Below are 12997 nucleotides of genomic sequence, written 5' to 3'. Positions count from 1 at the left end.
TCTTTCCTGGGGAAAATCCATGCAGGGAAAGGTATCCGATGCCGACTGGCCCATTTTTCGTTCTTGCGCGAGGCATGTGATTGGCGTAGTGAGAAAAGGGTCTTGATACAAGCCTTTTTGCGGGGAAACCCGTAAGGCTGAGAGTAGATAGATGCACTGTTTGCTTGAACTGTTTGCTTGATATCAGGGCCAGGCAACACTTCTTGCGTTGCCAACATAAAAGGCCCCTTTCTCTCTCAATCAGTTCTTCTTCTTCTTTCTCCCCAGCCAGTACGCTTGTATTGCCTGTAAGTCCCCTTTATTTCACTGCCTCTTCCCATCTTCATGCTCTCTCTGCTCGGTGTCAGCTTTGAGATCAGTTGTGTGATCAGTTTGTCCTCAGTTTGTTGTTACTGATATTTCTGTGGGCTGGGGCATTTTATCTCCCTCCTTCGGAGGATCGTCCCTGATCTTCGATGTCTTTTGCTGACTGGGGCATTCTATAGTTCGAAATGCCGCATACTCGTTTTCCCTCCTCTGACGAGGAAGAATTTTTCCGCGTCGCTGCCCAGCAACGTCGTGCTTCCGCTCAGCAGGCCCAGCCCGCTTCCCGTCGTCAGTCCAGTGACTCGTCTCCTGTTGTCTCGCCTGGACATCGCGGTCAACAATCCCGTGGCCCTGCTCAGCAGACCCAGCCCGGGAATCCTCATACCCCCTCTCCTCCGGGAACTCGCCGATCTGGGGCTTTTTCAAACTTGTCTCACCGTGAGCGTCAGGAGAATAGGCAGGCGTCTTCTGGTGGTGGCCGCGAGCGGGCCTGGGCTTCGGCCCCGGTTCCGACGAACGCCGCTGCCAGTGGATCGCCCTCGATGTCTTTTCGCACGCGCCGCGGTGTGACTCCCCCAGTTCAAGCTTCCGGAGTTCCGAACACCCCCAGTCGCCCGGTTAACTCTAACCCTACGACCCCGGCCATTGAAGCGAAGCGCATGAAGCGTCCGCGGTACAATACCAAGGAGCGCGCTCGCAAGTGTATCACCTGCACCGGAATGGGCAGAGTGTGTACTTGGTCGGAGGATTCGAACGGGAAGGCCCTGCCGCGTTGCGACGACTGCACTGATCGAAACAAGAAGTGCAGCGACATCCCCTTTTCCACCGAGATCCTGGACCGTTACCTTGCCGCCCTGGCGGATACGTCTCCTGCCACAGATGTTGCCCCTGTTAATGGGCCCCGTGCTGATTTCCTAAAGGCTGTGAAGCGGCATACCCAAGAGAGTAACCGCGCGGCCAAGGATAGCAGCAAGGAGACTACCCTAGTTGCTAGTAGCAGCAGGGATTCTCGTCGTCGTACTGGTTCACCTCGTTCGATGGTTTCCGTAGTACGTGATCGACAGGACGCTGGTGGTCGACGTCTAGTCAACGGGCCCCGTCCGACTGCCCCTTCTTCCGATAACCGTGGTAGAAGTGAGCCTTCTCGTCGGGATCGTGCTGAGAGCCCTTGTGTGGTGGCTACTTCTAGTTCCACTGGCCCTTCTCGGGAGAGTTCTGAGGAACCCCCTCGCCGTCGTCCTCTGAAGCGTTTCTTCCAAAGGAAGAAGAAGTGAGCGGTAGCAGGCCTATTTTTCTTTTGTTTCCTTTGTCCCTGAGCCTTAGGCATAGCATTAGGACTAGACTGATATCGGCAGTCCGTGGAGTATGCTATCCTTTCCTTGAACTTCTGCCTCTTCTCTTTGTAGGTTTCAGTTCGTAGATATCTAGCGCCACTGTATTCTCTACAGTAGCTGGGTCTTCCCATGTGCATTCATGGTCAGGGTACCCTTCCCACTTCACTAGATACTGTCTTGGCGGGGTGCCACGGTGGGCTCGAATCTCTTCGATCTTGTATTCCAATTGGTTTTCCACTAGAACTGGCCTAGGTATTTCGTCCTGCTTTTCAGGATTGCCGTGGAATTTCTCGAGGAGTGACATATGGAAGACGGGATGGACCAGTCGATACATTGGAGGTAGTCGAACGCGGTATGCTTGTTTTCCGATCCTGTCCGCTACTTGGAAGGGTCCGATGTATTTCACATCCAATTTCGTGGAGACGCGATGCGAAACGATGTGTTTTGCGCGTAGCAAGACCCATTCGCCAATGTGAAATGATATATCGATGTGATTTTTATCATAATGACGTTTCATGTCCTCCTTGGACTGGGTCAGCTTCTTCAGCATGAAGGATCTTCTTTCTTGGATATCCTTCACCCTTGCTACCGCATCTCTGTGGTGCTCCTTTGGATAGATGTCAACACTGATCCGTAGGTCAGGTTTAAATCCCTGGAATGCCTCGTACGGCGATGTTCCAGTAGCGCTATGCTTTGCTTGGTTGTAGCATATCTGCGCTAGCGGGAGGTAACTGGCCTAGTCGTCTTGGTCCTAGTTAACATACGATCGGAGGTAGTATTCTAACGTCTGATTCTGCCGTTCCGTCTGTCTATCGGTCTGTGGGTGGAATGCAGTTGATAGCCTTCGGTCCGTTCTTAGCAATGCGCAAAACGACGACCAGAATTCGCTTGTGAATAGGCTGCCCCTGTCACTGACTAGGTTTTCTGGCATGCCTAGGATTAGTATCACTTTGGAGAACCATAACTGGGCGAGTTCTTGCGTGTCAATGTCCTTTGTACATAGAAGATACAATGCGTATTTCGTACATAAATCAACCACTACTAGAACTGCGTTATATACCCTGCCGTCCCATTTTGAGGGAGGCATGCCAGTGATAAAGTCCAAACTGACCCATTCCGCTGGTCGGGATGGCACTGGCATGGGTTGCAAAAGCCCGTATGGCTTATGCCGCCTAGTCAAGTTCCTCTGACAGGCTACGCATTCTTGGACGTACGCACGGACGAAGCTTTTCATATCGTGCCAGTAGAAACGCTGGCCGATGGCTTCCTAAGTCCGTTTTTCCCTATAATGCCCCCCTTGCGGATCATTATGGTGCACTTTCATGATCTCTTGCCGTAGGGCTGGGTCATTCGGCACGTATACTCGGTGGCTATGGCGTAAAAGTCCGTTATTTGTCTTGGTCCACGCTGTGCCCGCCAGTCCAACTGGCCCATCCTTATGCGCCCGTCCCTCTATCTTACTGAGTTTATCAACGCTAACGGGATCCAACGCTTGCGCATACTTGATCAACTCAATAAGTGAGGGTCGCAATGAGTCTGGATATGCCCCCATTCCGTCTGTAGCCTTTGCCGCTAGCAGACGGGGCATTCGACTGCTTGAGTCGATCTGGTCCTCTTGACCGTACTGCGCCTGTTCTCTCTTCTGGAGGTCTTCGGCTGACAGTCTTCCTACACGGAGGACAGGGCTAGTCCGTGAGGGGCCTTCGTGGGTCGTCACCCGACGTAGGCGCGGCAATAGAAGTCTATCTATTCCGCTCACCATGATTCTACTAATCAATGGTATCTCGTTAGGGTCCGCAGCCCTATAACTCTGCCGGATCTTTCGTTGTAATGTGGGTAACATTGAATTGTCCGCAGTTTCGCCTTCCTTAGGCGCGTAATCCGGACGCCGACTGGGCATGTCCGCTGGATTCTTCTTGCCGGACCTGTATTCGATAACGAAATCGAATGCCGCAAGGTATTCGGACCATCTTGCTTGCCGCCCACTTAACACCTTTGTGGTCATAAAGTAGCGTAAGTTAGCGTGGTCAGTCAGGACTCTCACTAGGAATTTGCTACCCTCTAGGTAGTGCCTCCATTGCCTGAATGATTCTACAATAGCTAATAGCTCTAAATCATGCGTCTCGTACCGGGTTTCTGGCCCGATCATCTTCCGAGACCAATACGCAATAGGGTGCCATCCCCCATCCGTAAACAACTGGCTTAGTATACTCCCGAGTCCGAACCCCGACGCATCGCACTCGACCAGCAGGGCCAGTTCGGGGTCGAAGTGTCGGAGGAATGGCTCTTCCGTAAAGGCCCTCTTTAGCCTTTCGAACGCGTCTTGCGCTTCCCGAGTCCATTGGAACCCGTCTTTCTTTCGGTTGGCTTTCCTAGCCGTTCTGCCGTGGGTGGTAGCCGAAATGGGTATGTAGATAGCTGAGAACCGTTCAATGAAATGGCGGTAGAACCCGGCGTACCCTATAAACTGCTAGACGTCGAACGCACATTCAGGGATAGGCCATTCCTGTATGGTTTTGACACGTTCTTTTTCCATACTTACCCCTTCTAGGGTGATCACAAACCCAAGGAATGTGACCGAATCGGTATGGAAGCGGCACTTGCTACGTTTTGCGTATAGCCGGTAGGTACGTAGCCGTCGAAAGACTTCTCGAACATGCTCGACATGCTCTTCCTCGTTCTGAGAGAATATCAGGATGTCGTCTAGATAGACGACACAAAATTGGTCGAGGAGGTCACAAAGCGCCCTATTGATGTACGCTTGGAATGTGGCAGGGGCATTCGCTAGTCTAAATGGCATGACCGTGTATTCGAAATGGCCGTATCGCGTACGGAACGCCGTCTTCCATTCGTCTCCCTCCTTGATTCGGATCCTATGGTAGGCATCCCGGAGGTCTAGCTGGGTGAAGATTTTTGCGCCCGATAGTCGGTCCATTGTCTCGCTCACTAGCGGCAGGGGGGTAGCGGTTCTTGATGGTAATGTTGTTGAGACCCCGATAGTCCACGCATAACCGCAAAGACCTATCCTTCTTCTTGACAAAGATAATTGGTGCGCCAGCTGGACTCTGGGAAGGCCGAATCCATTCCTTGGCTAGCATTTCATCAATATAGTTTCTCAGCACCCCTAGCTCGTTCGGGGAGAGAGGGTAAATTGGCTGGTGCGGTGGCTGGGCGCCCTCCTCTAGTTCGATGGCGTGATCCAAATGTGTGGACTGGGGCAGTTTGTCCGCGCCTTCCTCGCTGAAAATATCTTCGAAGTCCCTGTACGCTTCTGGGATGGTTTCGCCGTCGTCAATTACTGTGTGGAAGAACGGCACTGGGCCATCTTTGTCCGATGGCCGTGGGTAGATAGCTATGACGAATGCTCCGAGCGCAGCCTCATTATAATATACCGCGGCGGATATCCTGAGGAGCTGCGTAGGTTCATTGTCACGGTAATTCCACGTGTGTTCTTTGTAATTGATGTCGGGGTTGGCTAAGATGAGCCAGTCGTATCCAAGAATTATGTCGTACCCTTAGATTTCGACTGCCTCGCACGTAACAGGGTCTTCTCGAATAGTTCCTGCGCTGTCGGTCATTTCAAGAAGTAGCTCGTGCGCTCCAAATGACCGGACAGTCTGTTCGTTGATGGCCCTGACCGTCCGCGGTATAGCTTCGCTATCTAGGAGGTGTTGTTTGGCCCATTTTTGGTTCACGAAACTTGCCTCTGCGCCGCTATCCACAAGGACGCTTACAGGGATGCCCCTGTCGGCCAGGATAACAACCGCTTCGCAGACAAATGCCTTTTCTCTATCTGAATGCGTCTTGGCGGCCCCGAGTGCGATTGCGGCAAGGTTCACTGGGGCTGTCCATTTTTTGGTACTTCGACGGTGGAGGCTCTGAGGTCCGTCTTCTTCCTTGTGCAGGATCTAGCGAGGTGACCTATCTCTCCGCAGTTGAAACAGGCGCCATCCTGCACCTTTCTTTTCTTGGCTGGGTCAGTCGAAGTGCTGTGTCGTGGTGTCGGATCCTGTCGTAATCCGTAACTGCCCCTTCCTCGTCCTCGACCTTTGGTCCGGAAGGCAGGGTTACGGCCGAAAGTGTGTGGTTGGGGCTGATTTCCCCGGTCCGGTGAAATAGCCCCTTTGGCGTCCTTCCTTCGGTTGGACAGGGCCAGTCGTCGGGCAGGGATATTGTTCTCGACAGCAGTGAGATGGTCGATATACTCTGTGAGGTCCATTTCTCTCTGGACGTCGAATTGCTCCCTCCTTTCTTTGATAGAGGGTAACACCGAGTTACGAAGCCGGGTGTAGATTTGAATATCGCCTGTCCGTTCTTGTTCTTTCATCTGGCCCTGGTACTGGATTAGGCGCGCAGCGTATTCGCGGACAGACTCAGTTTCTTTCTGAGTGGCTAGGTCGAATTGCTCAGACATAGCTTCTTATAGATTCTTGTGCTTGTTGATCAATCCAATGGCCCAGTTCTTCATATCCCTAAAACGAGGGGTATCGTGGGGAAACTTGACCTTGTATAGCTCCTTCACCTGGTTCGAGCAATGGGCCAGCGCCCATCGCGTCTGATGAGGTTGGTACTCGAACCAGTCCATACAAGTATGGTCAGCCTCGAAGAACTCTTCTAGTGAGAAGACCCATCTTCGATACTCGTCGTTGTCTTTTGCCTTGTAGATCACTGGGTTAGGCTGATCCCGCGGTTTCTTGATACCACGTCGGCGTAGGGTGAACAGGGCCTTCCGATCAGATTCCTGGTCGGTAGCTTGTGGCGGTCGATAGTCATTGAGCTCGAATAGCTCATCGGGGAAACTAGTTGGTGGCATAATAGCTTCTTCGCCGAATGCGACAGGCGGCTAGGTTGTCTCCGATTGCGACGTACTTGCTGGAGTAGACGCCCTTGTCGGTGCATTGCCAGGTGCAGTAAATAGCGCATTGCTGGGTGCGAGTGGAGGTGGTCTCATCTCTGCTTGTTGTGTGAGATGGCCCTGCTCTCGGCGAAGTTGCTCCATGACCCGGGCTCTCCGTAGATTATATGCTTCTCTCTCCAATTCCTCTAGTTCTCGTATCTCCTGTTCGGTGACCGCTCCCTGAGCTGCCCTAGTTGTGGAAGATTGTTGTTCGATTATTGGCGTTGGTACCCGGAGAGGTATTGGTTCGGCCGGCGGGAATGGCCCAGTCGGTTCTTGGGTGGTTTCCATGGTCGAGTCTTCAACGCTTTCGGTGACCTGAGGCCTAGGGTCGTGCCTAGCTGGCCCATTCAAGGGGTCCTCACTAGATTGGCTCGCTTGAAGCCCTTCGGTGAGGCGTTGGGAGCGACGCGAGTTCATGGCTTGTTGGTGAGGTTCTACCGGGCAAACCGTGTTTCGGGGAGCGTTCAGAATTGTGAGACCACGCAGAGTCTCCGGTTTAGTTAGGTAAGCGAAGTAGAAGCCTCAGCTGACGTGTAGTACAATATGGTTCTATTGTAGAAGAGACTGAACGCTGACCCTTCCCAGGGTCAGCGGGGATGAACTAAATACAGGCTGGCCCAGCTTCCGGGCGGTGAGCAGTACTATACTGCCACGATTCCTGAGGCACCACTCGTGCCTCAGGTACCAACATAAGTAGTCGAGGGTCCTGACAATATCCCGAGCAGAGTTAAAAAGTCTCTCTACCCTAGAGCCGCTAGCTAGAGTTATAAGGATATCTCGGGCAAGGCTTACTAAGATAGGATACTCTGCCTTATAAGCCTTCTAGAAGACTAGGGGTGTTAATTAGATAGTACCTAGAGAAATATAAAGTTAGCAAAAACAAAGATTTAATATACAATAGGAGAGAGGGATATTAAACTTACTACTTCCAAGATACCTTATGAGTTTATCTAGAGTAGTCGGTCTTGACTAGACAGAGGTAGTAGGTCTTAGAAATATATCAATATCAGAGATATCGTTACTTATTGACTAGGAACTTGACATTGTCTATGCCTCTATATAGCGCTTCTAGTAAGGCTAGATATAAGTCTTAAGGGACTCCTTATACCGCGGTACCTAGTGTTTCTCCTATTCTAGTGTTAAGAAGAACTCAAGCTTATTTCGTGGGCCTAAGATAGTCCTAATTGCATAGAGATCATTCGGAACATTATTAGTCTTGCTATAATACTCCGTAAGCTTATCGCGCCTATGCTCGAGCGCTAGTTTTATTACTTTCTTCCACCCGACTTTCTTTCGTGCTAGCTACGCCTTTGCCTTATCAATATAGGTAAACAAGGCATTGTAGATTCCAAACATATTATAGATAGTTATATTAGTTATAGCTAATAAAGATAAAGTGAACTTAAAGAAGGGATAGGTGATTGATAGTAGATAATTAACCTATCGCCATTTATCCTTATCTATCTTTATATTAGTTAGATTAAATTGTGCACAAAATCTATCAAATATAGTCTATAGCCGACGTACGCGTCGAAGCATAAGAAACGTGGAAGTCTAGCGTGTTCGGATATCTTGTATTGGCATAAGTTTCGGTTCTTTTGTCTAAAGTCTAATAAAGCTCTCGCGGCGCTAGGGGCTTTTATTAATATAGACTACAATTTTACGAACCTAAAGGATATTATATAGTTAGTATCAAATAGAGATACGATAGTAGAAAAAGGAGGGGGTAGTATATTTTGTTAAGGGTTTGCACAATCCTTCTATTCTCTTGACGGGCGGTATATCTCTGATCGGCCCACTCTATTTCTTCCCTATTATTCTATAGGTTTATATCTATCTAACCAAGAAGCTCCTTCAGACTAAGCTATATAATATATGCAATATATAGTATACGAATGATCGGTATATGACTTAGAAGCTTAAGAGACGAAACAGCCTTTTCGAGAGTAGTTAGTAATATACCGTTATTCGATACATTATCGGTAGTAATCGTAAGCATACGATTAGTAATTTGATGCTTCTTAAGTAGCTTAAGTAGGATACTACTAAGATAGGCGCTAGTATAGGAGCCACGAAGAGGTTTAAAGCCGAGTAAGATCTCACGGTAGTTCCACTAAAGGTCGATAAAGTAGCCTATAACTACTATAAACGCCTGACGAAAAGGGGAGGTCTAGCAATCTAATACTATAGAAAGCTTAGCGCCCTCTAGGAGGGTTTGAAGCAGAGAATCCTGACGTTCCTTGACTATCTCCTAAAGATACCGACGGATAGTCCTAGCACTAGGTATTTTAGGGATAGATAGGGCAGAGGAAGCTATTTCGATAAGGGCGCGAAATTTAGGGTGCTCAATAAGCTGGAATAGTAGGCGTAGAGTAACAATAAAGGTGGTTAACCTATCTATCTAAGCTCCCGGTGAAAACCCCTGTTTGCGGGAGGGAAGATTTGTCTATAAAGAACTATATAAGTTAGTATAAAGTAAGCCTTGTAGATAGTATTTATACCCTATTCGAGATCATCTCTCTAATATCTTGTGTCTTACTCCTTCCCTTTTAATAGGTAGCGGCTTGTGAGAAATGCCTATTTATAGTAGATATTCCCCGGTGCCGGTCTATAGGATAAGCAAGGATATAATCACACTACTTATATATCACCTTAGGGGATCTATCAGAGATTGCAGCAACCTAGTAGAAGTGTTCCTAAGAGCCTGCTAGCCGTTTACTATCAAAGATATTCCGTTTTGTTGCACTTCTATACTCGGTTTTTAGCTACTAAGCGACAAAATCCTTGTTAAATATCTCTGTCTAAAGGATATAGTTCTTCTTGCCAAATAGACTAATACGCTCAAGAGTTTGTGGAATCGGGATAGGTACTACTGGTCGTGTGAAGGCCACACTAGGAGTAGATATTGGTGTTACGCCTCCGTCTAGGTTAAATAGCTTATTAGATATAAGGAAAGAGAGTGTATCAACTGGGTTGTCCTTAAAGATGGATAAGGGATAATTATCCGAGAATTGGGATACGTGGCTCTGTGATATATTGATGAATAATTAATAGATATTGGGTAGTGTGGCTTTAGAGTGATGGTCAAGATATACTATTATCTTTTATCTAGGCAAAAGAATCCTAAGGGGTATTTATATTCAAGAAAATGATTTTAGATAGAATAAGCTAGATTATAGACCGTAATTAGCTAATAAGACCCACTCTACTTAGATCTATGCGGTCTTAGACCGCGGGGACCGTATAAAGACCGCAAGGACCGTATAAAGATCGCAAGGACCGTATAAGGACCGCTAACAGACCGCCAAAAGACCGCAAGAACCGGTAGAACTCATTAGATCCTACAAATAATCTATATCTAACGCATATTAATCGGCCTAAATGATGACAGCTATTAGATATCTAGTAGGAATATCAATAGTTTCTAGGCAATAGATAGGCTCAAATTCTGACGGCCGTCAGAAATCTAGGCTAGGGATATTAATGGTTATGACTCTTCCTAAGCGTACAAGTGCTCCTATGTATAAAATATATATCTTTGCATGATCAGAAGTAAATTCTAAAATGTCAACCACAATAGTCCGAAATTGAAAGTTCAGTAGTAATTAACTTAATACCAAGCTTCATAAAATCAGATATAAGGTAGTTTCAACTGTTTTATTGATTGTTAGACCTGATTCATTATCAAAATTTGTGTAGATACCAAAACAGTGTTAAATAACAGTAAAAAACGTGGCTAAATAATCAGTTTATACGGCCAAACAAGAAAGGTCTTAGCATAATTATGAAATTGCGGGGGACCGCATAGGGGACCGCAAAGGACCACGGGGGACCGTGGTGCGGTCCTAACTACTTTGAAAAAAGACCAAAGACCGCATGGTCCGGTCCCGGTCCTCAAAGTTGGGACCGGACCCGGTCCTTGCCGAGGTCTAACTATAGTTTTGTGATTTTTTAATATATCTTTAATTTAGAAAAAGCTACTATAAATAAAATACCGTTCGGAACCACCAAGAAATGCATTATTTATATAAGTCACGAGATAGCTAATATTTGCATTGTTTACAGTCCTATAGGAATTCCTATAACTCCTATGGGAGTTCCCACGGGGGTCTAGTCCCGCCATGGGAATTTCCTATAGATGTTTATTCCCATGGACCCACTCCCATAGGACCAAAATTAGTCCCATGGGAAATGTCAAGGTCTAGTAGGGAAAGATGTTTTGCCTATCTCCATGGATTTTGCTTTCTACTGCGCTTCTCATTCGTTACCAGCCCGAAATCTAACATGGTTCTCCCAGCTAATGTGGGCTTTACAAGGATTGGGATTATTGTGAGATGAGCCAATATTGCCTCGATGACGCATCTCAGTTTACGGTGCACGAACCATGGGAAAACCACTCGGATTATGCCCCGACACCTAGCTATTGCGGCAGCCCCTACGCAGCGCTATCGACCCTGAGCCCCTCCCCATCGAGTATAGTTGAGACTAGTATCGATCCTACGAGTAAACCCGCCCCACGCACTCTCAAATTTCTTCAGCTATGTAAGTGGGAAGATGGGAAAACCCACGACGAAGATCCGCCAACGTGCATCCACTACCGTATAGAGTCGCGAGTGACTATCAATAACAGGGAGGTGTCAAAGGACACGGAAGAAGATATGGTTTTGGCACCTAGCGCCTTCTGGCAGCTGTCCTTGGAAAAAAAGTTAGAAAAAGCTCTACGACGCAAGACTGCTCGCCATCGCCAAGTGAGACCAGATAATACCGTTATAAACGTATCGACAACCGATCGTACTAAGCGAAAATTGACCAAGAGATTTGACGATACCGATATATCTTGGACCGCAATCGAAAAACAGCTTCTGATGTGGTCAGATCTTTTACTCCGTGGAAAAGAACTTACACTGAAAATCAGTTTCAACTATGTAGACGATCGTCATTCCTCTCTATCCGCTGGTCGGAAAGGGGAGAAAAGAGGGAAGTCATCTATGACGCAAAGAATGCTCGGTGGGAGGGACGCATAGCTCGACGCAGAGGAAAGTACTTCTGGCGGGAAGCCAATTTAGCGCAGCGTTTATAGTCTAATGCGATGTGACTCGTCGACGTGTCAGCATGGCCCCCATTGCTAGGTAGACCCAGTGGGGAAAAAACACTACCCGCTCAAAGCTCATTATATCAAACGCTTAATCACCCACGTTCAGAAGGGTGGTGTGCTAGAAGGTCACAAGGACGTACCAGAAACAGTTCGTGACGAATCATACCGGGAAGAACAGGATAGACTAGGTAGAGACAAGCGCAAGGGAAACCATGTCACTAGTACTAGGTCACTATGACCACCTATCAACATCAATGTTTTGTCCTCACAGTCTGTGCCAAATGGGCTTGATAACTCGGCTCCGAAGGCAGCAGACAAATTGCAGACACTAGGCCCACTCGACATTCCTAGTCTCAGAGATATAGCTGTCAAGGAGTACGGTGAATGGCAGGTGTCGAATGTCGAGAATGACACCCTCAAAACTGCATTTCGAGAAGTCTGTGATGTGATGCTCGAAAACGATCTTGACCTTGAGCAGGTGTATAGGGATCAGGATCCCCATTTCTTCATTGAAAAAAGGATCAAAACAGGCATCGCTCGACGTTTCGTAGAGGATATGGGAAAGTGGGTTGAAAGCGTTAAGAAAGTCTTACCTGTCCTTGAAAGTTATTAGTCTAAACAATTTGGCATTGGGGCGTCAAGGCGTCAAAGAACCTACAATGAATCACCTATCTCGTAAACTATGTGATTTGGCGAAAATGCTAAATGATGGAGGGCTTTCAGCTAACTATTTATCGCTTTTTGAAGAATGCGTGACCCTGTACTCCGGACGCTATTAAGAGAATGGGCTTCACAAGGTCAACTACTGATGGGTCCGGTGGAAAATTGAGCTGGGCAATCGGGGCTTCCTCACCTAGTAAGTTGACCTCTCCCGGATTATCTGGCTGGGGTCTCTCACTGCCCTGCCAACCCTCACTTAGATGATTCATAGAGACCCACCCACATCCATATCCAGCTAATCGCTGCGCGGCATGATAGACGCTTATATCACGACTTTTCTGAGGCCAACACTTCCCCACCATCAATTTCCCAGCCATTTTGGTACCTCAGGTGTCCGCTACAGTCATCTCAAAATCGCCTTGACCAACATACACCGAGAAACTCTTTCCCGGCCCCACCGCCACGGCCTCAGCGCATATCATTTATTGAGTGGGCCACATAAAACTTGGAGGCGGAGCAGTAAAATGTGCCGTGTACGTTACAGTAATATGCGACGAAAGATTACATCTTCCGTATGAGAAGAAGACTCATGGTATTCCATTGAGTTGTCTGGTGGATCTCTGCTGTATGGAAGGTCCCTCATTAAGGTTGACTGTTTAAATTTAGAGTTGTTGTCTCAGCCACCCTAGCATGAGCTAATCA

The 12997-nt window shown here is 47.8% G+C and overlaps 1 protein-coding gene across 1 annotated transcript; it reads left to right on the top strand.

Moving 5' to 3' along the window:
• Nucleotides 1-491: 491 nt before the first annotated feature.
• On the top strand, nt 492-1233 carry N7508_009491 (uncharacterized protein; the record flags this gene model as incomplete). Its single annotated transcript, XM_058467554.1, has 2 exons — nt 492-1171; nt 1227-1233. 2 exons carry the CDS (start codon nt 492-494, stop codon nt 1231-1233), a joined length of 687 nt encoding a protein of 228 aa, XP_058315400.1.
• Between the last annotated feature and the right edge of the window lie 11764 nt (nt 1234-12997).

Source organism: Penicillium antarcticum (genome assembly GCF_028974205.1).
Source record: "Penicillium antarcticum strain IBT 31339 chromosome Unknown utg000009l_segment0_segment0, whole genome shotgun sequence".
Taxonomy (NCBI): Eukaryota; Fungi; Ascomycota; class Eurotiomycetes; order Eurotiales; family Aspergillaceae; genus Penicillium; species Penicillium antarcticum.
Note: the sequence above shows the minus strand (reverse complement) of the source record. Positions and strands in the feature narration are given on the sequence as shown.